We start from the raw sequence: 23,610 nt of genomic DNA, 5'->3' as shown, positions 1-23,610 counted from the left end.
CTGGAGTGTCGGGCAGCCGAATCTGAGAGAAGGAAACATTTTTCTCTAGCATACCGGCACCACGTCCCCCTACATCCCGTAATGCTACTCGGCCCAGAACCTTTATTTGACACCAACGCAGTCCTAAGTTTTCTGAAAGATGTTGTCTTGCATGTTGTTAGCCCCACATGTTCGTAGCGGGTCCTTTCTTCAGAGGATGCCGCTGTGATAGCTTTTTCGTATAGCACATGCCTCTAGCCCTTGTGTTTCAAGGGCTCTGACGAGGCAGCAGTGCTCCAAGCAATTTTACCATCTTGTATATTTCCTATTTTGCATCATTCTTCTACGATGGATTTTAATGTTCATAGTATTCGTCATTAGTCATTGCCATAATTTTATAGCACGTAGATTTTACGCACTTTACAGCGACTATTTTTAGGCCCCTTTACAGCCAAGTCTCATCTTCTTCACAGAAATCATCATTCCACCGTGAAATCACTAACACTGTCTTGGCGCTCTTTGGCCATATCTGGCCCTTGCACCACTAAACCACACATATTCATTCATTCATTTATAAACCTAACAGGTTCATGTAAGATATGCATTCCTGTATCACATTTGTCGCTCGAGAGGCTCCAACAGATGCTGTTTACATAATGGTGATATCTGTTTTAGAGCACAGCTCTTAGGTGGCCGTTCCTGCGTAGATCATTCACGTTGTCTCTCACAATTGAGTAAATGAGCACAGTGAAGGATGAAAGTGAATGCGGAGCACAGTGGGAGATGAAAACCTGCGATGGTGAAGAGCGCGTGAGGAGGAAAGCGGAGGAGGAGGGTATGGCAAAAGCATGAGAAGAAAGGCACAGTGCCCCGCCAGACTTGCTTTGTGGTGACGATGACTACAACATGGCACCAGGGTAGTGCGCGTCGTCTGTATGGAAACAAAGCGCTGCATGAGCAGAGATCTGTCTGCGGCGGCGGCTGTAAATCGCGCCCATGCATCACACATGTGCCGCCTCTCGTGATGTCCTGATTAGCGAGACAGTCGCGCCACACATCGCTTCATTTGCAACATGCCGCATGAGATAGACTGTCCACGCCAGCCAATATATCACAAAATGAAAACGCATATGCAGCTGTGCTCAAACGTCACATTAGGGAGTATTGTAATCATTGGTGGAGTTTTTTTGGTGCAGAGTTATAAATTAGTAAACTTTTAGTACATTTTTTTAATACTAAACAATTCTTTGCAATGCAAAAAAAATATTTAATGTCTGAAATAAAAATTCTTTACAGTGCTAGAACTTGGCTTCAGCTCTCAAATGCAACAAACTTTATTCAAATTGGTTATCTAATGAACGCATTTCTTCATTTTACTTGCATTTTACGTACGCTGTAGCAGCAGACGGTGCGCTCAGCAGAAACTAAGACACGGCCTCAGCACTGCTACTTCACACAAGCACCGCTTGGGCCTTCCACATGGGAGCTGCGAAACTGAGTTTGGTTCCAGTAACGTTGAGTAATGCAGTATACCTCTCCTTTGCATCTGCTCCTTTTTCCACGCAGAAAGGCACATTTATGTAGGTGATGTGTAATGACTAAAACTCTGTCTTAATATAAATGTGTTTTTTCCTATTGTAGAATGTAGTAATAAATTGATCTGCCCTTCTCACTTGCGTTTCCTCTTTCCCTTCTTCATTCACCTACATGTGCCATATGCTTTAGTAGCTGCAGTAAGTATGTGCTTGCACTGATGAACTTGTCACAGTTGTGAGGTAGGCGGAGGGGTCAGCGCTATCAGTGGCACCCATGACCCAAGTTGACCTGCCTTGATGAATTAACGGGTAAAGATGGGGGAATGAATTTAGGCACCCTGTGTGATGGCAGAAATCCTGGTGCGGCCACTGGTCCAGAATATACATCTTTCTTTTTTTCTTCGCTACCTGAGGATCAGTGACGTACAATATATTGAGATACTCACCAGACTTTTCAAGGGCTTAGCTAATAGATTATTAACGCTGCTTGCAGGAATTAGCATTTTATGCTTAAAAGTGCAGCTTCCAGGGACCATAGGTTGCCCCGAACTCCAGGGTATAATGCTAGCATTGCCATGCAGGCCCTGGTACTGCTGTGCTTCAACAAAGTGGACGGCCCCATCGGGCTGGCAGAGCTGAGCGAACAGACTCGGATCGAGGACGGCGAGCTTAGGCGCACGTTGCAGTCACTGGCGTGTGGCAAGGCACGCGTGCTGCAGAAGGAGCCCCGGGGCCGTGAGGTGCAGGACGGTGACCAGTTTGTGTTCAATGCTGAGTTCCGCAACCGGCTTTTTCGCATCAAGATCAACCAAGTGCAGATGCGTGAGACACCTGAAGAGCAGAGCTCGACACAGGAGCGAGTCTTCCAGGACCGGCAGTACCAGATTGATGCTGCTGTGGTGCGCATCATGAAGATGCGCAAGAGCCTCACACACAACTTGCTCATCACTGAGCTCTACGACCAGCTCAAATTCCCCGTGAAGGTGGGCCAGAGCACTTTATCTTATGCTACCATCCTCCTCCTCCTGTACGTATTATTATTTCATGTCCGGTGCAAAACAAAGGTATCTTACTCCCTGCAGTTTTCTGTCTTTCATCAGCTGACTCAGTCCTATACCCTCAAATCTCCTACTCTCGTCACATCACCTAGTCCTTAGCTGTCAACAACTGTGTTTCCCGTCTCTTGGCATGCATTCTGTTACTCCTATAGGCCAGCACTTATTTGCTCTATGCATTACACGACTTGGCCAACTCCAATTATCTCTCAATCTGAACTGTATCAGCAGCGATGGAAGTGCTGTGCCAATTGTGCCAAACTGTGCCGCGAAGGAAATTCTGCTACATGCTGCGCCAAGTTGTCATTTGTCGCAGGTACTGCGCCAGGCCTTTGCCGACGCGCACCTGCTCCGAGTTGGAAATATTTTGCACGCATGAGAAGGCACCACGCATCAAGCAACCACCCTTTGCAACTCACCCTCGCACTTTCCATCACAGCTACGGCGTATGCAGTGTGCGGCCGCCATCTTATTGCATTTGGACATTATAAGGAACCTCACAGCGACGCTGGCACTGACGACAACCACAGACATTTGCCTGGAGTGTCCATGTAATTGCTGTCGCAATAGTAATGTTATGTAATATGGTGACGCACCATTGTGAGGGCACAGCTGCTCAACGTGCCTTTCTCACGATCGCTTAGTGGTATATCGAAAAGTGCATAAGGCACATTTTATTATGACTAGGAAGCCTCGACATGGCAACAAAATCCGAAAACTGTACAAGGAAGTAGTCACGTACACACAAATCACAACACAGACACTATTCAACCTATACGGTAGAACATTGTTGATATAATCCTGCTATGTACGATTTCCCGGTGCCAATGTTCACAATTGAGAACACAAAAAAATTACCAATTGGGTTACTCATATTTTTTACCGGTTCATGCATTCCCGGAAAACACGATCTTTCGGCACCAACATTCAGTACATTGCCAAACTGCGATCACATGACATGTTTTCTGGCTACTAGATCGCATGTAAAGAAAATGCATGGAGTGCGCGCGATCAAGAACAGTAGCTGCCCGCCGCACTGTCTTCACCGTAATACGTGCCGGCCCATCTTGCGTGAAAACGCTGGTGCACACTCAGCTTCTTGTTCTGGTACCAGAAAATCTCCTCCAGGGTTGTTGCATGGCGCATTCCCAGCTATCCCCACCAACTTTATTGCCATAAGTATGTCAACCTATGTCATAGTTGAATTCCTTTCTCTACGTCTATCTGTTTCACAGCATGTGGTGCCACCGGAAGCATACTGCACGCTTTTAATTGGTGATAACCTAAATGCACCGCCATTCCCTGCTCCGAACTTCTATCTTATGGCAAGCTTTCCGGCCGCTAGATCCCGCGTAAACAAGAAAAAGCAGGAGGCGCACGCGATTGAGAACAGCAGCCGCCCGCCCATCTGGCGTAAAAATGCCAGTGCATAGTCAGTTTGTAATTCCGGTACCAACAAATTTTCTCCTGGGTCATCGCACTCTGCATTCACAGCTATTACTGTCAACCCTGTTCTGATAAGCATTTTCAGCTAACTACTTTACAGCATGTTTAGCATAGTGCCGTTGGAAGCATACTGCACGCTTTGAGTAGGCGATAGCGCAAATGCGCTACCGTTCCTTGCTGTAGGCGGCGTGATGTGAGTGTCGCCTTTCGCTTCGGCGGCATCAGGCGCTAATGCCCTGATGCTGTTGCCCACCAGCTCAATTTCGTTTCGATTTTCCATCGCCATCATAAACACTACGTAATAGATAAACACTACGTAAAGAACAAAACACGTCTCTGGCCACGGGAGCCCCACCAGCTCGACACATGTCGGCGTCTTGTGCTGCAATTATTTGTGCAACGCCTCGCCTTACGTAGATGTCTGCTACAGTTGAGTCTGTCCAATGTTTTAGTTACTTTGAGTCGCACGTTTTCCCAGTTAGTACGTTCTTTCTCGCTTTTGTTTTTCCCAACACGTTTGAACAAGGTTCTACTTAGTCATGCTTCTGATCAACTACCAACTTGCTCAGCTAGTAATTTCAATTGTAAGGATATATAGTGTCGGTATAGTACAGCCACCCAATTCTTTCTTAAAGGGTCCCTGAAACAGTTCGGACAAGTTTTGTAGACACGTAGGGTACTGCTACAGTAAAGCATTCACGCCACAATTGAAGAGAAGCATCTCATATTAAGAAAGCTACGGACGATTACAAGTTACCCTCCTCCACAGCCATTCTTTTTCTTCTCAATTTGTTCACCGAGTCGGCTCTGCCTTCACTCCGCCTTCACTGGCTCAGCATCATGCTGTGACGTCGTGTTGTCTACTTCTGGTTGTTTTGAAGCCAGCATGTGAAGCCTCTCCAACCTCTTTGCCAGCAGCCTGGCTGTTGATCTGAAGCGAGAACTATTGCGCTGAGTATGTCTGGTATTCCGGTAAGCACAGCTGGGCATTTTGACGGATGGTCAGAGGTGTAAACTAATGCCCTTCCATACTACTACCGCTGTGACGAAAGAGCTTTAGCGTAGACATATGTGAGCGACCTGGTCGGTCTGCACGGTCCAGCCACCTGGTGGTGCAGAGCTTAGCCAGCCAAACACAGAGCTAATATTGCTGTAACCAAGTTCAAAACATTTTAAACATTTGGAAAAACTATGTTAACGATTACGCTCCTGCCAAAAGTTCACACCAGCAGCAAAGTAGAATACACTTGGGTACTGCTATATTACATCTGTGTTTGGTTGAGCTCTGTGCCAAAAGGTGGTTGCACCACGCAGGCCATTCACGTTTGCACCTCCGCTCAGCCATGTCCGCTTGTGCTTACGTTCACCCGAATACCAGAGATGCTAAACTCTATTGTGCTAATAATCCTTCGGTGTAAAGTGACGACTGCAAACACCTAAATGCTGGTGCCGATCAGATACCGACAACTAGCGCTGGAGTCACTGCGCTCGCATGTTGCCTTGCCAAGGGACACGATGCCCCAGCTTGACATGTTTCCGATCACTATGTTTGCAACTCACAATGTAAGGGCAAACCATGGTGCTCGTGAAAAGACAGATCGAGACGAACAGAGACCGCATAGCTTGCGTCAACACGAAGCATGTTGTAACACAAGCAGATAACACTTGCTGTGTGCCACAAGTGCTTCAGTGTAGTGAGAAATTGTCCTTGTGCGTACTCTTTCTGTTACTTTCTTTTTCATAGAAAAAAAATTAACATTCCAACTATTACAAACCGCATTTGTTCACTATAAAGTTGTAAAAATTATCGATGACGCCCCCTGGGCAGCCAGTAGGATAGCTCGCCTTACTGACGTCATATGGCCATAACGTGCCACTTGGCCTGGGGCAGCAGAAAGCTTGGGGGAGCGGTGCCACTAAGAGCGGTAGCTATGTAAATTTCTAAAACATTATAACCTATTACACACTTCATGCAGAGCGCTTAAACGTGTCAATTAATGATCAGAAGGACCAACCCTAACAATTCAGTATGTTTCTACAAATTTGCCAAAATCGTTTCAGGGTCCCTGAACAGATAACAGCACTGAACAGATAACACACCAGTGCGTTGCTTGGAGAAACCTAGAAGACCATAAGCTGCGACTAGCATGAGCTTATCCTTATGCATTATTATTAAGCTGCGAGGATACAGTGCTCACGTCATATTAATGAAGAATTGTGTGGCTGTGCTTATTCAACTTATTTAGCAGATTAAACACCGTAGCGGATAAAATGTTTAGCAGATGAAATGTATAACAAAGCCAAGGGCAGCTTGGGGGGGAAGGGTTAACTCTTTATTGAAATGTAAAATTAGCTGTGACTTAGAGTTAAGTTTGCACTTATCTTCATCTTCTTATATAATAACAATAAAATGGAACAGCTAGCTAAAAAAAAATGCTTGCATCTTAGTATAATACTTATTGAATGCAATACGATGAGGAAAACGAGACAAGGTAAAAGTCCGAGAGCCAGCGTTTCGACAAGTGGACTTGTCTTTTTCAAGGCGATATATAATTATTGAATGCAATGTTTCAGAAAATACTAACTTATACAGAGCTTCCTCTTTGCACCACAGTTGTAAGTTACTGCTCCAAAGCATTCTTTTCTTGCTCTGAACAGCAAGTTTTTCTGTTCCAAACTGCAATTTTTCCATCTGTATCAGCTACATCAATTTGGTATTTTACCCATATTCTTGTCTACCTCTCCCTTAAAGTTGCACTGATCATTTTTCGTTCCATCATGTACAGTGTGGCTCCTAGTTTTTTCTCAAGTATCTGTGTTATCCTCAAAGTTTCAGCCCCATGTGCTAGTACTGGTAGAATACTCTGACAGTACACTTTTTTTTTTCCGGGCGGTTATAAGCTGCCACACATGACTTGAGAATGTTTATGCTTTTATGTGATGCTTAAACTCCTTCTGGACAGTTATCCAAATTTTTCAGCATACGAATTCTGAATTCCTGAATCAGAATGGGACAATTGAAGACTAACACACATCTTCAATGTTGTGAAAATTCTATTGCATGCTTCTTGCATCTAAAAAATGATGCTTAGAAAGTATAGAAGGTTGGGAAATATTTATAGGATATTTTAATTTCATATTAAGGTTGGTCTTGCAACGATGGACCAGGTTTATAGGCATCATCATGACTTCATTACACAGTAAAATTAAATGTGTCGTGCAGCGAAAACAGTGCAGAAAAATTTATTCTATTGATCTGTGCACACGTGCAGTTTGTGTATTTAAATCTCAACAAGAAGTCTTAAAAATACATGCTAATATAGACATGCTAATACACTCTTCGAAATGAAGCAAATGCTTGTGATCACAACTTCAACTGTGGCAAAGCTAGTGACTTTTAATAGTATCACAAAAGAATTCACAAGTTTGAACACAAGCAGGTCTTGTTATAGTATGCGACAAAATTTTATGATACAGAATCCACGATGTTATTAACAGTGCCATAACTGTGAATGCTAGAATTAATACAAAAAGTGTGAGCATATCTAAGCAGAAATAACTTGTTGCATGATGTCCAGTGAGGCTACATGCCAAGTTTAAAAGGACGTAAAAATGGAATATCAAGTCAACCTTTGCTAGCCAATCATGCATTAAAATAACAAAGCAACCACTCAGGGGAAGCTTGGAAATCTAGAAAAAACAGAAATGAAAGGTAGGTGGCACTGTCACTCCAGAATACATGCACCAGCTTGCCATGACACTGATTTCCATGTCTACTCAGGTCTAATTGTTTATTCGTAAATGAAGACTACATTTTGTTCTACATGAGCCAGAGACTAACCCCCATATTGTAGGATGTTCTTGCACTCAACACTCCAGCTTGACAGAAGTGGTCACTGCACTTCATGAACACATCGTGGCAGTTCTTTGTGGTAGTAGTTCTTTTTAAGACATTTGTTCAAGACATCTACACCCTCTGTACATCTCTTGGTATATAAAACACTGATTCGCCCGGTTTTGGAATGTGCAATGGAGTCGTAGCTAGTGAGTGTCTGTGTCTGGTAGCACAGCCTGTCAAACAGGTGAAAAGTCTAGATGTACCAATATTTCAGCAGCAGTTTATTAGTTGATAAAGAAATTTAAACTGAATATTTGATTTCTATTAGTTACAGAAGGCAATACACTTTGAGAAATGAGGTTAGCCACAGAGGTACGCCCATAAATATTGTAGATAAACCTGTCTTTTCTTCTAAATTCTAATTTCCCTGTTCACTAAAAGATATATATGGAAATTAGAATACATACAAAGAAAACTAATAGAACTAATAGTAACTAATAGAAACTAATAATAAATAATATAATAATAATAATAATAATAATAATAATAAAGTAACTAATAGAAATCACATATGTTGTTTAAATTTCTTTATCAACTAATAAACTGCTGCTGAAATATTGGTACATCTAGACTTTTCACCTGTTTGACAGGCTATGCTACCAGACAGACACTCACTAGCTACGACTCCATTTGCTACGTTTGGGCTGTTTTAAAGATTCATATTTTCCCAGAACTGTAATTGAGCGGAATAAGCTGTTTTACAGCCCAGGATTCATTGTTGACTTTCAGAACATATCTTCAGTGACAAAACTTTGTTTTGGCTGAAGTTGTGTGTTTTTTAAATTATTTTCTTTCTTTATCATCATACCTTGTTTGTACTCAGAAGAAGCTATGTCACTTCAAACACATCTATGTGAGGACAGCTGGAGACAGCTGTATTCACTAATCTATAGCCTTATTCACAGTTCATGCCTCCAAAATCAGAGACTTGTCGAAATTTTTAAATATGTGGTTTAATGTTCCAAAACTGCACAGTGGGTTATGAGGGACTAGCAGAGAGCTCTCAATTAATTATGGCCTCTGGGTGTTCTTTAATGTGCACCTAAATCTAAACCAGCATTTTTGCATTTCGGCCCCATTGAAATGCAGTCACCACGGCTGGGAATTGAAGCCGCGACCTCAGGTTTAGCAGTGCAGTGCTATAGCCAGTAATCACTTTATGCCCATTGCTGTTTGGAATCCAGTGATAGCAAAGTATATTTTTTTGCCTTGTTTTTGTTTGGTGCAATGGCATTGCATTATGACATGTTTGTACCAGCTTCAACCAAGATTCATGAATGAAATTCACCTGTACCACTGCAGCCCACAGACCTGAAGAAGAGGATCGAAAGTCTGATAGACCGAGACTACCTGGAGAGGGACAAGGACAACCCAAACCAGTATCACTATGTGGCCTGAAGATTTGCCACCACACCCCCTGTAATATAGCCCGTTCTCTTTGTTTGATAAGTGTCACCTGTCTGGCACATCTGCAAACTTGTCAAATAAAAGCTGTACTAGCTCATTGTGCTACTTTGACTACTTGATCGCCAAAATTCAATAATCAGGGAGAGACATGAACTCCCATGTGTTAGGGCATACTGTAAAATTGGTTACATGAAGTTACAGTAATGTTGAGAAATGAACACTGCCTGAAGGAAAGGTTTTAACTACATAAATGCTTCTTCGGTGACACTGTATGCTAAGGTGGCTAGTAAAGGTTGTTGTAATTACACTGGTGTAAACGACTATTTTGGTGTTATGGTTTATTGATACTAGTACCCCAAAGGTTTATGAGGGTAACTTGAATGTAAATGTGCAAGGAGCACCGTATGTGCCACTTACTGGCAATGCTTTCAACCAAAAAATGAACAATAGCCATTCACATATAGATTGTGAACTGCACAAGTACAGGAAATATTACAAACTAAAAAGTATAATTGTGGAATATGCGCATTCCATACTGTGTTCAGAGGAGCTCAAACATACCCAGAGCATGCATGCCTGTTAAGAAACAAGGCAGCTTATTTTGCCTGCTCAGTTAAGATCTGATGAGGTCAACCTCGTCCATCGCACCTATCTCGGGTCAAGTGGGCCAGCAGCTGTTTGAAACAACACAAGTGCTTGTTAAAAATTTCAAACTTGACCTCAAGCAAGTTCTAAGAGAAGTAAAGGTGAAAGTGAAAGGCTTTTTGTTGCTTCCACCACTTGTGCCAGGTACAGTGCAACCTGCTATTGTTTTTAGCCATTTGCGAAAAGGTGGGCAGCATAGTTAAGTGCTGGTTTTCCAGACTGTGTAGTACTAGCAACCATGCCTCAGATAGTGAAGACATTGAAAAGTTTTGTGTGTCAGGTTCCGGTTTTGTTTCTAAGCGTACAAGAAATATGTTGCTCTGCCAACATATTAGCAAATGACAGCTTTGTTAAGGTGAAGTTAATCTCCACTTTCAGTAATAATTGGATAGCCTTTTCATTAATACACTGAGCAACGGTCATATTGCATATTGATGACATGTCGCATTTGTGTTCTTGCTTTCCCAGCAGCATATGCTTGACACAAAGCTAGGCTGTAAATTCCTTAAGCTTATGCTCAAGAAACGCAGCCTCTGTGTATACTAGACTGTCCTGCATTTTCTGCACTTATTTGGCAACATTTTTTTATCTGCCACACGATAAATTGGATGAAACGATTTTTACAGCGAGCCAGAATTATACCTGTAGCTTTGTCATCCTCAAGCCAGCAGAATTTAGCACTAGCAATTTTATGGTGCTTGATGAGCACGCAGTGCCTGCCAGGTAATAACAGTGGCAAACACTACACAGACAATGCTACTGACTAAACTGTTGTATAGATGCATCAAAAGCACAGATGGTGATTGGAGCCAGAGGAGGAAGCTAACTTGGCAGATTAGGAGATCACGGGACCAAAACCTGTTGTGCCAACATCAAGGGAGAGAATTATGATGTTGAACACATGCGCTCCTAAAATGAAATGCTTGCTGTTACCTTTATTTATCCTTAAATTTTTTTTCTATGCCAACTACACAGTTTTTTTTTATGTTTTCGTTTTCCTACCACCACCCAATTCTTGGTCTTTGTCCCCTCCGCTGGGTTCAGCTTATTTTTGGAAGGCATCGTGGTTTGTATCATCAAAGAAAATATAAGATGTTTAGTGGTAGTGAGAAAAGCAAAGACTGCTGAAGGAAACTGGAGGAGCAATATGTGAACAGCTGGAACTCCGTTGCACTGGTGTTGGTGTAATGAGGAAGCTTTAGCTCAGGGCCAACTCCGATTTTCCTGTTCAAATACATGTAAAACTAGTTCCACCAAATAACGTAGAACAAAGTACGGGCAAAACGTTTCTTTGTAGATAAAAGCCAGCAACGGCAGGTCAGGCGCTAATCCCGTTACATGTACATAAATATGAAATATCGCGGCTTCATTGTGTCTTAACATCCACAAATATTTCAATAGAGTAAATACGTTGGGAAGCATTTGCAAAACTGTCTTTTCATCAATACACTGTCGAGGGCTGTTGCGTGCATCACACTGAGTTTAGGTGAAGGCATGGTCAAGCTCCGCATCATCACCATAACTAGACACATGGCCGCGGATAAATTTCGGGTTTACACTTACAGCCTTCAAAATTACAAGCTTGTTGGTGTATTGTGGTTCAAAGTTAACTGAGCAGTTTAACTTATTAACAAGTTTGACATGCTACAACAGGTGAAATATTAGTAAAATGTTTTCAAACAAGCGCTTGACGAGCGCCTTTCACGTTTCCGCATGTTAACGGCTACCAGTCTTCGAACGCCCGCGCCGGCGCGCGGGTCTAATGTTTCAGCTTTTTAACGAAATATCCTGAAAGAACTGCGCTGCCACGAGAAAAACAAAAATACGGTTTCCTTCAACAGTTCATTCACACCCGACCAGCCACCTTAACACCCAGCCTCATCGGTTTAATTCGTGTACCAGGCAAAACAGTACGTATAGGATAGGTCAGGATAGGCGTTCCGTGGAGGCATGTGTGGAGTGGTGGCGTATGGCGGTGAAGCCAAGCGTTTTGTTGCCACCATTTCTTGGATCTAAAAGGAATATTAACTGAGAGGATGCGTATAATTTATGTTTTTTTAACGTATCAGGTACATTTGCAAGCAACAAGACTTGCGAATATGAGGACCCACTTTTTGAAGTAAATAAAAATGAGGTCACGTGGCCTAGTCCCTGGCGTTGGCCCGGCTGCCGCCGCCAGTAAAGTTTGTAACGCGGAGCGGGGCGGTCGCTTTGTCGGCGGCGTCTGCTAAGTGTGCTCCGCGTCTCTCTTCCGTCAGCGGAGTGCCCGAAGTAAAGCTCGGGGCGGCCAGCAGCATGACCATCATTGTATTCCTAGTGGACACGAGCGCTTCGATGAACCAGCGCACTTACCTGGGCGCCAGGCTGTCCGTGCTGGACGTTGCGAAGGACGCGGTCGAGCGCTTCATCAAGGTAAGGAAGACCGACCGCGCGCCGTCGCGATCGGACGCACGCTCACCGCCGCGCCCTGGATTTCTTTTTACGGGTGCCACTAGATCCGCCAGAGGGACTCGGCCAGTCGTGGTGATCGCTACATGCTGCTCACTTTCGAGGAACCACCGGCCAACATCAAGGTAAGTGAAATGACGCACGCTGACAGAGCTTTGAGCGTACGCCACTGTGTTGCCCGATGAATCCCAATACACGAACTGGCGCTGCAGGCTGGTTGGAAGGAGAACCACGCGACATTTATGGCCGAGCTGAAGAACCTCCAAGCTTCTGGACTGACGACGTTGGGTCCCGCGCTGAAGAACGCCTTCGATTTGCTCAACATAAACCGCATGCAGACGGGCATTGACACGTACGGCCAGGGCCGATGCCCCTTCTACCTTGAACCGTCCGTGCTGGTGGTCATCACGGACGGCAACCGACTCACGTCTTCTGCCGGTGTCCACGAAGAAGTGAGTTCACTTGCTGTCTTGCCATGTTCTTTCGGAAACCTGACTGCACCCTTCGAACCGAAGCATTAATTGTAGTGATACCAACAGTCATACTCGGGATGCCGAAATCTCCTTGCGCTTAATGCTGCGGCAGTGGCCAATGTGTGGCTGGTTAAACTCTGATTTTCTGATTCGTTCCGTTCTTTTTCGTTTCTTCGTACCCAAGACACAATTATAAAGACGTTTGAAAGGGATACTAACGCGGGCACGTACCAAATGTCGTCGGCCGATTTGTGCAATAAATAGATTTAACAGCCATGACAAGTTGCTAAAAATAGGCACGAGTTAACCATTTTGTGGTTGTCGTTTGTGATGCTAGGGAGGATAGCAGAAGTGTTCATCACAAAGGTATTAAGTATGTACACTGTGAAAGTACTGTTTAAGTTTGTACCTTGCACTTTGCAGCTGACACTACCGATGCACTCAGCTGTTCCTGGGTCTGAGCTTACGAAAGAGCCGTTTCGATGGGACCAGCGCATGTTTGCACTTGTACTAAGAATGGCTGGGACACAGGCACCCTCACAGGATGTGCCGCTGACATCTGATGCATCACCAATTGATGACATGTGTGAAGTAACAGGAGGTTAGTGCAGATCAGTTGACATTCTTTGGACTCACTGCATGCTTCACCTAGTGGTCCTTTTTCCTCAGTCAGATGAGCTCGAGGTACGGCTACAGTAGTTGCATGTGACATCAAAGCACTTTTGGTGTCAACACGTACCCAGAGTGCTTCGTTTCATTGTTATTACTTTTGCTCATGAATAACAATCTGCTCCTCTTGCTTTCCTCACAGGCCGTTCCTTCTGCGTGAGCTCACATCGTCTGTTAGTGCAGAGCTTGGAAGCCCTAGTGGCCAAGGTGCAAGGGGGTGTTGTCATCAACTTTGAACGTGCGGCTGAGGACGCCTGGGAGCCCAGTTGGCAGAGTTGTCGCCGACTCATCTATGTGCAACGCTCAGCCCAGAAGGGCTACTCAGTAGGCCACTGGCCTCTGCCAGAGGCCTTTTGGCCAGACTTGAACTCACCTTCACTCCCTCCACGCAGTGCGCACCCACAGGTGAGTTCGCCAGCAGCATAAATAGTTTTCCATATGACAAAGGTCAGGAAAAGCAGCACACAGTAATCAGCATTTTATTCCATAAACCTTGTTTTCAACAATTATCTCTGTGAAAACGCATCAAGGAATCAGGTAGTCATATTATGCTGCGGATATGATCACAGTCTGCTGAGTGCAATATTTGTGGGCAATGTGTATGTGTTGCTTATATCAAGGGGACATGACACATGACAATAAATTATTTGCAGAAAAGTATGAGTACGCATACAAAGCACACCTAATTTATTATTAACATCATCCTTACTGAGCACAGTATGCTGTTCCATTGAATGGTTCATTTAGTCCTGATCCTACAAGAAGAAAAATAAATAAATATTGAAGGGCAGGCCAGTGTAAACATGCTGCATTTCGAAATGGTCTGCGCGGAATTTCAAAATCTTGAACCTTTGATGTTTTGTTCTACATGGAAAAACATAGCGATTAATGCAATACCCAAGTGTGTCTGTACTGCTCCATTTCTTATTCGTGAATATGTAAATGGTTGTAATTGTAAATCTTACTGTCAAAAAATCAAGTACAAGTGGAAAGTATTTTATATGTTCATCAGTGATGCCTTTCTTTTTAAACATTGGTGAAGTTTGAAGTTATTAGTAGTGAAGTTACGTGTGTAACATGTCTGCCGGCTAGTATGTTCTGTTCCTGCGCTCCCATCATAAACATATTGATACATGCATGTTGTGTGTTTCTTGTGGCCGATGCACGCGGGTGCCCCGACAAAGACGACGAACACTCTCTGGCTTTCGAGCTGTCGGCTGAACTGGCCAGCACTGCAGTTACCCTTTGTAAATATAATTTGTAACTAGTCTCCAGCCTTAATCCTTCGTTCGCGTAACATTTTGGTGGAGGGTGCCGTTCCCCATCCTCACCACGGAGCTCCACAGCGGCAGCACCGTCCTGATTTCCGCCAGGACTCCCAGTGACGACACCTCGTCTCCTTCTACTCCTGCAACCCCCGCCAACAGCGTACGTTATGGTTACCAGTCCCCGCAATGCTGGCATATTCTCCGGCCAAGATAATGTCGACATTGAGGACTGGCTCAGCCTGCATGAGTGTGTTAGCCGAAACAACCGCTGGGACCCTACCATTATGCTAGAGAACGTTGCATTCTACTTGGGCGGAACTCCTCTTGTCTGGTTCCGGGCACATGAGGACGAGATCTCTAGCTGGGATGCTGTCAAGGAAAAGCTCAGCAACCTCTTTGGAAATCCCGCCGGTTGGCAGCTGGCTGCTAGAAAATAGTTTGCTCACCGAGTTCAGTCTTCTACTGAATCGTATGTTTCGTACATACAAGACGTGCTTGCTATTTGCCGGAAAGTCGACGAGAAAATGGCCGAGGTTTACAAAGTCGGCCACGTATCCTGTTCTCCAAGAACTTCATGATTTACCAACGGCAGGTCACCTTGGCGTCTCCCGCACATACGACCGGATTCACCGACGCTTCTTTCGGCCAGGCCTTGCCCGATTCGTCTGGAAATACATTGCAGCGTGTGAAAAATGCCAGTACCAAGAAATGCTATCGACACGCCCTGTCGGTTGCCTTCAGTCGCTCGGCATTCCTTCGAAGCCGTTCTTTCGTGTTGGCTTGGACTTACTTAGCCCTTTCCCTCTATCCACGTCTGGCAACAAGTGGGTCGCTGTGGCGACAGATTGCGTCACGGGTTACACCATCACCAGAGCGCTTCCAACAAGCTGTGCCACAGATGTCGCTGATCTTCTTTTACGCGACGTGATTCTACAGCATAGTGCTCCACGTCAACTGCTCACAGACCGTGGTCTGATATTTCTTTCTCAAGTCATCGCCGACATCCTGCAGTCCTGCTCTACCAAGCACAAGCTGACTATGTCTTACCATCCACAGACCAATAGTCCCACTGAGCATCTGAATCGAACCCTAACAGACATGCTTGCAAAGGATGTCTCGTCCGACCATACTGATTGGGACCTTGCCCTACCCTATGTCACTTTTGCCTATAATTCCTTGCATCACAACACTGCCGGTTATTCCCCGTTCTTTCTGCTGTTCAGCCGAGAACCCACATTGCCACTGGCCACTTCCCTTCCATCTGCCGCAGCAGAGTATGCACTTGACGCCATCACCAGGGCAGTCCAAGCACGCGAAATTGCCTGCGCTCGCCTCCTGACCTCTCAAGGGAAGCAACTGTGCTTGTACAATTGCCAACATAGAGACTTTCACTTTTTGCCTCGATCTCTGGTACTTCTGTGGTCCCCGACTCATCATGTTGGCATGTCAGGAAAACTCCTGTCTCAGTACACAGGCCTATATAGAGTGCTGCGGGCCGTGACTCCAGTTACCTATGAAATAGCCCCAGTCAGTACCAGTGCCTCATCTGCCCCAAATTCCTTTGACGTTGTGCATGTCGCACGCCTCAAGCCATATTACTCTCCTGTTATCACCAATATTTAGACACCCCAGGACGGTGCTTCTTCCGCTGGGGGCAAACATACATGCATATTGCGTGCTTCTTGTGGCCGATGCACGCGGGCGCCCCGACGAAGACGACGAACGCTCTCTGGCTCTCGAGCTGTCGGCTGAACTGGCCAGCGCTGAAGTTACCCCTTGTAAATATATTTTGTAAATAGTCTCCAGTCTTAATCCTTTGTTCGCATAACAATATTAATCGTATTAGAAATGTTTTACTGTACTTTTATTGCTCTTATTGACTCACGCTTCTGCGTGGCTTGGCTGTATTTGACACTGCATATTGGTGTTACAATTTTCCTCCACACATGAAATGGAGGCATATGGCTTGTTGCTTCCAGCAGCAAGGATTGTGTCGAGCATGCCCAGAAATTCTGTTTCCAGCTTTTGCATTTTAAGTTACACAACATTAGGAAGAAAGCTAGTGCTACTTGTAAAGCTTGGTGTGCATTGAAGTCAAATTGTTTTACATGCAGTGCCAACAGTTTCAAAAGGGTGTTCCACGTCCACCACCAATAGTGGCACTGGCTAACATTATGAAGCTTAGCTTATGTATGCATACATAAGAACAATAGTAGTGTGGAGGACAGCTGTCACTATAGCCCAATTGGAAGGCATCGCTTACAGCATACAAATTTGGTGTGCCATCTTGCCTTCTACTTTCTTTCACTTTGTTTCCAATCTTAAAATGGAAAAGTTTTTGAATGGAAATGTTTTTGATTAAAGGGGCCCTGAACTACTTTTTATTGAAGTCAAGAAGTGCATTTGAAGCTAAAATAGGCTATTTCATAGGTGCTCTATTGCAAAAAATACTTCAATGCATTCAGCAGAAGCAGAGTTATTGGCAATCAAACATCCCATTTACTTTGCTTCCGCTCCTTTTTCGATGCCTTGCACTGTGAAGGCTACGGCTGAGTAGGGCATGGCCACAATGCTCCGTCTGCTAAACTTCACTGTGGCAAGCAGTTCAAATTTGAATTTGGTTGTTTGCGTAGACCCACTATTTACGATTTGGTGTCTACGACATGCCAAATGCGTTTGTCCTCATTGAGCTACAGTGCGCTCAGCCAGCGCCTCTTCTATTTTTTTTCGATGCCAGCCTGATGCGGCCGATCTGACCGTTCACCACCTCTCTTGTCGTCCTTTCCTACTGTCCCCCATCGACTAGTGTTTGTGCCTGCTCTACTGTCGTGAGGGAGAGTACCATCTGGGTGGCACCTCACAGTGGAAGTCGGAAGAAGACTGACAGACGCATAATAACCTGACAGGCGCAGGGACTACCGCTACTCCAGCGGTACAGCAGCGCTGCAAGCTCAAGCGCACTTGTGACGCAAGCAGCCGTACCATCTGGGTAGCATGACATCGCAGCAACTCACTGAGCTAAGGCTCACCAACGGCTCCCATTGGGGAGCGAGTGATTGCACTAGCATTGAAAAAATAGAGGAGGCATTGGCTCAGCCAGTGGGCTCATCGTGGCACCTCGCGGCCACAGCGGTGGCTGCAGTATCCGCGCTACGTAGCAGACCACAGCGACATGAAAATGCAGCTTTTGCTTTCTGTTTGACAGGGCTAGAGTGCGCGCTTGCACTCATATGCTCCAGTCTGGCCGTGCTACGTGGTGCGGACCGACTTTGTCCTGCATCAGCTCGACCGATGCATAATAGCCACATCCAACTTGTGCATTGTGCTATTAATAACTCAACACGAAGCGAGTCCGCCAAGACGTCTAACCAGGAGCGGCCAGAAATGAGCACGCACTGGCAAGCGTGCGTGTAGTTTGACCTTAAGTTTCGAGTGGTTCGAGGCTAGTTTAGTGTTCAAAACTAGTCGAAGTTAGTGAGACTTAGCAGCTACTGCACCAATAAGCAGGTTGGCCAAGGTTTAATTCCATGGCTGAGCATGAGCAGACAATAGCCGGCTGATTCCATAAGTACATAATTACTATTGAAATTTGAAAACAAATTTATGCTTACTTCAGCTTGTTTATTAAACTGTGTCAATAAATATACACAGTAACAGCAGGAAGAAGAGAACTGATCCAAACATACTTCTTGATAGTGTGGGGTCCTTGCACCCGTGCTCTTGGGACAAAGGAACGACAACACAGTAGTGCAAACAATCACAAGGGCATTTATTGCACCTTCCACAGATCAATGCCTGCTAGCCGAGTTGCTATCCGCAAAACATGCCGATGGGCGCGCGACAAATCTAGAAGTCTGACTCACCGCGACCGGAAGCGAGCGAATATGTTCGCCCCATGCTGGATCCCAAGGCCTGGTCGTTCGCGTGTATGGTCACGCGAATCGTGGCGCGTTCGAGGGCGGCCACGCGAGGCGGTCTCGCAGAAGCATGGGTCGGCGCGCACGCGGGATACGTCCCCGCCGCGCGCCGACCCGCCGGGGAAGAGGGTCGCTGCACGTGCGGCACGACCGTCCCGCTTGGTGTCTCGAACCCAACAACCTGAGCGCCTTGTCTCCCGACGCCCGAGTAACCCCGCAGCGGCGCGACGCTCGCGCCATCTCTCGCACCGCGCTTGTACCACCCGACCGCCGCGGGCGCCAGGCCACGCGGGGGGCGAAGCCGCCCTGCAGGAGACGAGCCATGCGGGAAAACTAGATCTCAGGGGAGGCGTGAGAGTCACGCATCCCCACATCCCCCCAACCTTAAATCACTACATATTCCGGCGAGACATGTGACACGGTCTAACATCAAACTGTGCTTCGCAAACAAGGTAGAACATTAAACAGTGGTCGCGCCGAAGAAATGTCCGCACGCTGTCCATAACATGCGAGCCGACATTGTCCTTGGGTGCACCGCTGGCGTCCGCCGGTCACAGCGGCAGCTTTGCAGACTCGACGGCACGATGCCAGGCCAGGACTCCGGAGACGACGACGCAGTAGTCGGTACGAACAAGCGTCGCTCGCGCCGACGCGCCCTGCTGGGAAGAGCCGCCGTAGCTGTCGGTGACCGCCGGCTCTTTTGTCCGCCACCGAGGGTTGTGAGCTGGATGCAGGAGGCCGCCGAAGTCGCCGCGCCGAACTGGCCACAGCATCACCATCGCCCGGGGTGGCTCGATCGTAGTCCGGGGCAGCAGCAGACGATGTGCAGGTGACGGCAAACCAGGGGTGACTCCAATCACGCTGCGTAAACTCAACACACTCGGCAAACACTAAAGTAGTGCAAGGGAGAGGAATTATGCATGCGCATCGCCCACGTGGTACGATGTTCAACTCGGCTAGCAAAGATCGGGCAGCTACTCAGATGCTAAGTTCACGTGAACGAAGCTCGCTTTCTTGAGTCGAACGAGTAATTTCAGTTCGTGCGAGGCTAAATAGAATGAGGGAAGCGAATTGCAACACCTCAACGCCACGGTCCACCAGGTTGTGTCCCTCCACGTGCGACAGGCAGCTTCGTAAAGCCTTAGGCCTAAAGCGTCGCTACCCTGACAACAACCGGCATCCAAAAACAAAACCCAAAATGGGCGCAAAACAGGCAGCCGCGAGGAGACGTTAGCTCTGTGAGGTGGTCCTACTCCGCTCGGTGCACAAAGCATCCGAGTTGACGGCGCCCACCGTCCCAGACGGTGTCGGAGCGCCCGGTGCCAGGCCGCAATACCAGTCAGCCCGTAGTGGCACCCGTGGCCCGCGGCCACCCGGCTCCCAGAGCCGCGACTTCATCCGAGTCAAAGAGATAGAAGAAGCTATTTACATAAGAAATTCGGATCACCCACGAGGCTTCCGTACTCACTCGCTTCAGGCTTGCCACTGCTCTGCGGGCGCTCAGCCTCGCTCTCCCAGGATGCAGACCACGTGGCTCTCGTACCGACGAATGCCATTAAGAAAAAACACTTGCGAAAAGGCTTAGCATGTTGACATGTTCAAACACACTACCGCCACCATCACCTCGCTCAAGAAAGCACGCCGCCGACGCTAGCGATCAAAATTCACGCTAGGCCTACGCTTCGGTTCAAACAAAGGTCTCGAACGAAGCAAACTGTTAAAACTATCGTCCGATGCCCCAAGAGCCCCACATTGGGCGCCAGATGTGGGGTCCTTGCACCCGTGCTCTTGGGACAAAGGAACGACAACACAGTAGTGCAAACAATCACAAGGGCATTTATTGCACCTTCCACAGATCAATGCCTGCTAGCCGAGTTGCTATCCGCAAAACATGCCGATGGGCGCGCGACAAATCTAGAAGTCTGACTCACCGCGACCGGAAGCGAGCGAATATGTTCGCCCCATGCTGGATCCCAAGGCCTGGTCGTTCGCGTGTATGGTCACGCGAATCGTGGCGCGTCGCATCCCCACAATAGATGTCAGCTATTGGCCAATAGCAGCCCTGTATGGGAATCTGCTATATTACAAAATAAAGCATCCAGAAAAGAGTGGAGAGCATGCTTCCATTGAAAAGAGAGCTTTTGAGAAAAAGGTGACTTCGCTCTTCACTTACAAGCTCCACGCACCGCGCACAACAGCAAAACTTGGCTGACACACTCTCAGCAGTACCTGCAATCTACGGACTCTTTTACTCACCAAGCCCGAGGGGTTGTTTAGGACCCCTTTAAAACGTGTTTTATTGAAGTATTTACGGAAGGCAGAGAGAGATTGTTCATATACATATTTATCATTCGGCACATGGTGTTCTTTATGATGGGCATCACAATCAAGTGCAAGTTTCTTTTTTTTTTTCCTAAGGTGAATTGATGAAAACAAGAATTGTGATGGGGCATCATATAATATTGCATTGATATATATATATATATATGTTTATATCACATTGTAATGATATCCCTTCGCATTGGGGAAACATTGCTTGTTTGGTCTTAACTGAAAAAAAAAAATCTTGTGCACTGATGTGCACATACACACACACACACACAGACAAAAAAAAAGGGGCAACACAAAGAAGGCTTTCTGCACTGTTCAACATGTTGACATGTACTGTAGTGCATTGTTTACATGACCTCATGTCACCTGCACAATTATAATAGTGTTGTCCACAGAAATGGATGTAGCTCCGGGCTGTGCTTGCTATTGCCGTCTCATTTTTGTTTAATTAAATAGAGAACATCCTGCAGTATTATTGCAGAAGTAAATTAGCTACAGCTGAAAGCCATAACTAAGTAAGCTGGGAACACCAATTGTTAAATAAACACAAAACAAGGATATCTTCAGAAAATGTTCCACTATGCATTGGAGAAATCAACAGGTGCTACCTGTAGATGCATTACTGGCGACTTATTACCGCACCAAAATCATTTTCAGGATAAACGACTGCTTCGTATAGTCTGTGTTAGTCAGTTATATTCCGTTAAACTCATGCACAAAAACAGTGTCGCCTACTTCAGACGTGAGATGATACTTTGCGGTATTCAGGTGTTACAGTTAGCGTTAAGCTACTATAAATTGAGTAAACATAATAAAGGTTTGGAATTTAAAAGGCAGGCTGATTGGTGTGGATTCATTATTGAAATAAGCGAAAAGCTTAGCATCACTGTCAGTTAGTGCAAGTACTTTTGAAATGAGCAACGCTGTGTGGTCAGAATAAGAGAACAGCAACATGGGGATAACCCTTGCCACCAAACCTAGGGCAGCCTAGCATGCAGGCAGTCCCTTGTAAGCTTTCGTATCTGTAGGCGTGTTTCAAATGTCATCATAGACTTTGCCACCTTTTGCAGACAGCTGTTATTGCAGGTCATATTGCAATTCTGACAAACAGCAAATACAGTTTGAAGGAGGCAGCATTGAGCAGCCTAGCATGCAATGGTGCATGCTTCTTTGCTGCCTGTCAAGCAGATGGACGAGTGATACAACGGGAAATTTGGTAGTGAAGTTGAGTCAGCTCAGCATTGTTAAACAGGCTTACAACTATGTTGAAGCACTGGCGATGTGGCGAAAGTGTTAAGTGTAAGTGCTGTTTAGGCAAGAGTTGTCAGTCTTGGAGAAAATACAGGTTTCCCATAGCACTGTGTGCCAAGTGAAACTGCGGTGTGACTCAATTTAAGCAACCCTATTGCCTAAAGCAACATGTGAGAGAAATTTATTATTCATTACTTCTACAAGTTTTTCAAGGAAATTAGTTACAATTTGGTTTATCTTGGTGCCAAAAATTGCATGCCATGGGTGGGGGGGCTCAAGCAGTGTAAGCAGTGTCAAGGTGCATTAGTGTTTCAATACACTGAAAGAGGTGCTGTCTTCTCAAACATCAAGTTAAAAATTTTTTCTCTCTAGAATCATCTTATATTATGCTATCTTTCTGTTTCTTGTTTTCTTTTTTCCTTGTCATGTTGCGTTGCTTTTTTTGCTTGAGCCCGTGCTTCTGCCCCTTCACGTGTGTGTGTTCTAGCCAGATGAGAATTTCTCTTGTACAGGTGCGTGTGAGTGCTTCACCAAGTGAACCCCTCTTGCTGGACAACTTGCCATTTGACAAATATGAGCTGGAACCGTCGCCGCTGACCCAGGCCATCCTGGGGCGCAAGCAGCCTACGGTAGCCTTTGCCGTCTCGGTGGCCGGAGCAGCACCTCAGAGGGGTGGAAGTGCCTTTGGCTACCTGAAGGCCAGCTCGAGCCTGGCATGTGTGAACTTGTTTGTGCTTCCCTACAATTACCCTGTGCTACTGCCACTGCTGGACGAGCTTTTCCGTGTCCATCGGTGCAAGCCACCGCGCGAGTGGAAGGTGCAGTTTGATACTTACCTCAAGGGCATGCCACTGTACTATGCGGGACCCCTGAAGCGTGCTCTGCAGCGTATGGGTGCTCCCAACCTGGTGCCAGACTCTATGGAGAACTGCCTCAGCTACACCGTGCTTAACTACCTCAAGCGCCTCAAAAACCAGGTGAGCAGTTTTCAGGTGGAAATGGGGAAGGTGGCATGTGAAGCAAGAATCACGGTTTGCACTGGGACATGCTTAGGCAAATTTCACCATAAAGGCTGTGATAATGGGCAGTCTCAGTTAATGTAAAACAAGCCGTTTAATGTGATTATCATTCTTTGGGAACTTCACCCAGTTTGTGGTATCTATGTCCCGCCAACTTGGTCATGGTAGTCCGTGTGAACTGGGTTCAGAAGCAACCGTCGGAGCAACTTGGGTCACTGGGTGTGTAAAACTAGATATGTGCTGCTCTGCAATGAACCTCTTTGATGCCA

The 23,610-nt window shown here is 46.0% G+C and overlaps 2 protein-coding genes across 4 annotated transcripts in view; both read left to right on the top strand.

Annotated features, from left to right (window-relative positions):
• Positions 1 to 9,417, top strand: part of Cul4 (cullin 4) — a 70,505-nt gene extending 61,088 nt beyond the window's left edge. The window contains exons 11-12 of one of the 2 annotated variants that reach the window (XM_075679725.1): positions 2,096 to 2,497; positions 9,216 to 9,417. In XM_075679725.1, coding sequence (XP_075535840.1) covers positions 2,096 to 2,497; positions 9,216 to 9,311 — 498 coding nt within the window. In that variant the 3' untranslated portion in view covers positions 9,312 to 9,417. The remainder of the gene's footprint in view (positions 1 to 2,095; positions 2,498 to 9,215) is intronic. The other variant, XM_075679726.1, reaches the window with a different exon arrangement.
• A 2,698-nt stretch (positions 9,418 to 12,115) lies between these two features.
• Positions 12,116 to 23,610, top strand: part of IntS6 (integrator complex subunit 6) — a 32,279-nt gene continuing 20,784 nt past the window's right edge. For both annotated transcript variants that reach the window (XM_075679718.1, XM_075679717.1), the window contains exons 1-6: positions 12,116 to 12,377; positions 12,461 to 12,538; positions 12,626 to 12,865; positions 13,310 to 13,487; positions 13,698 to 13,960; positions 22,835 to 23,299. In XM_075679718.1, the coding sequence (XP_075535833.1) occupies positions 12,261 to 12,377; positions 12,461 to 12,538; positions 12,626 to 12,865; positions 13,310 to 13,487; positions 13,698 to 13,960; positions 22,835 to 23,299 (1,341 nt within the window). In that variant the 5' untranslated portion in view covers positions 12,116 to 12,260. The remainder of the gene's footprint in view (positions 12,378 to 12,460; positions 12,539 to 12,625; positions 12,866 to 13,309; positions 13,488 to 13,697; positions 13,961 to 22,834; positions 23,300 to 23,610) is intronic.

Source organism: Dermacentor variabilis, chromosome 2 (assembly GCF_050947875.1).
Source record: "Dermacentor variabilis isolate Ectoservices chromosome 2, ASM5094787v1, whole genome shotgun sequence".
Lineage (NCBI taxonomy): Eukaryota > Metazoa > Arthropoda > Arachnida > Ixodida > Ixodidae > Dermacentor > Dermacentor variabilis.
The sequence above is the reverse complement of the archived record's forward strand: the minus strand, read 5'-3'. Positions and strand labels throughout refer to the sequence as shown.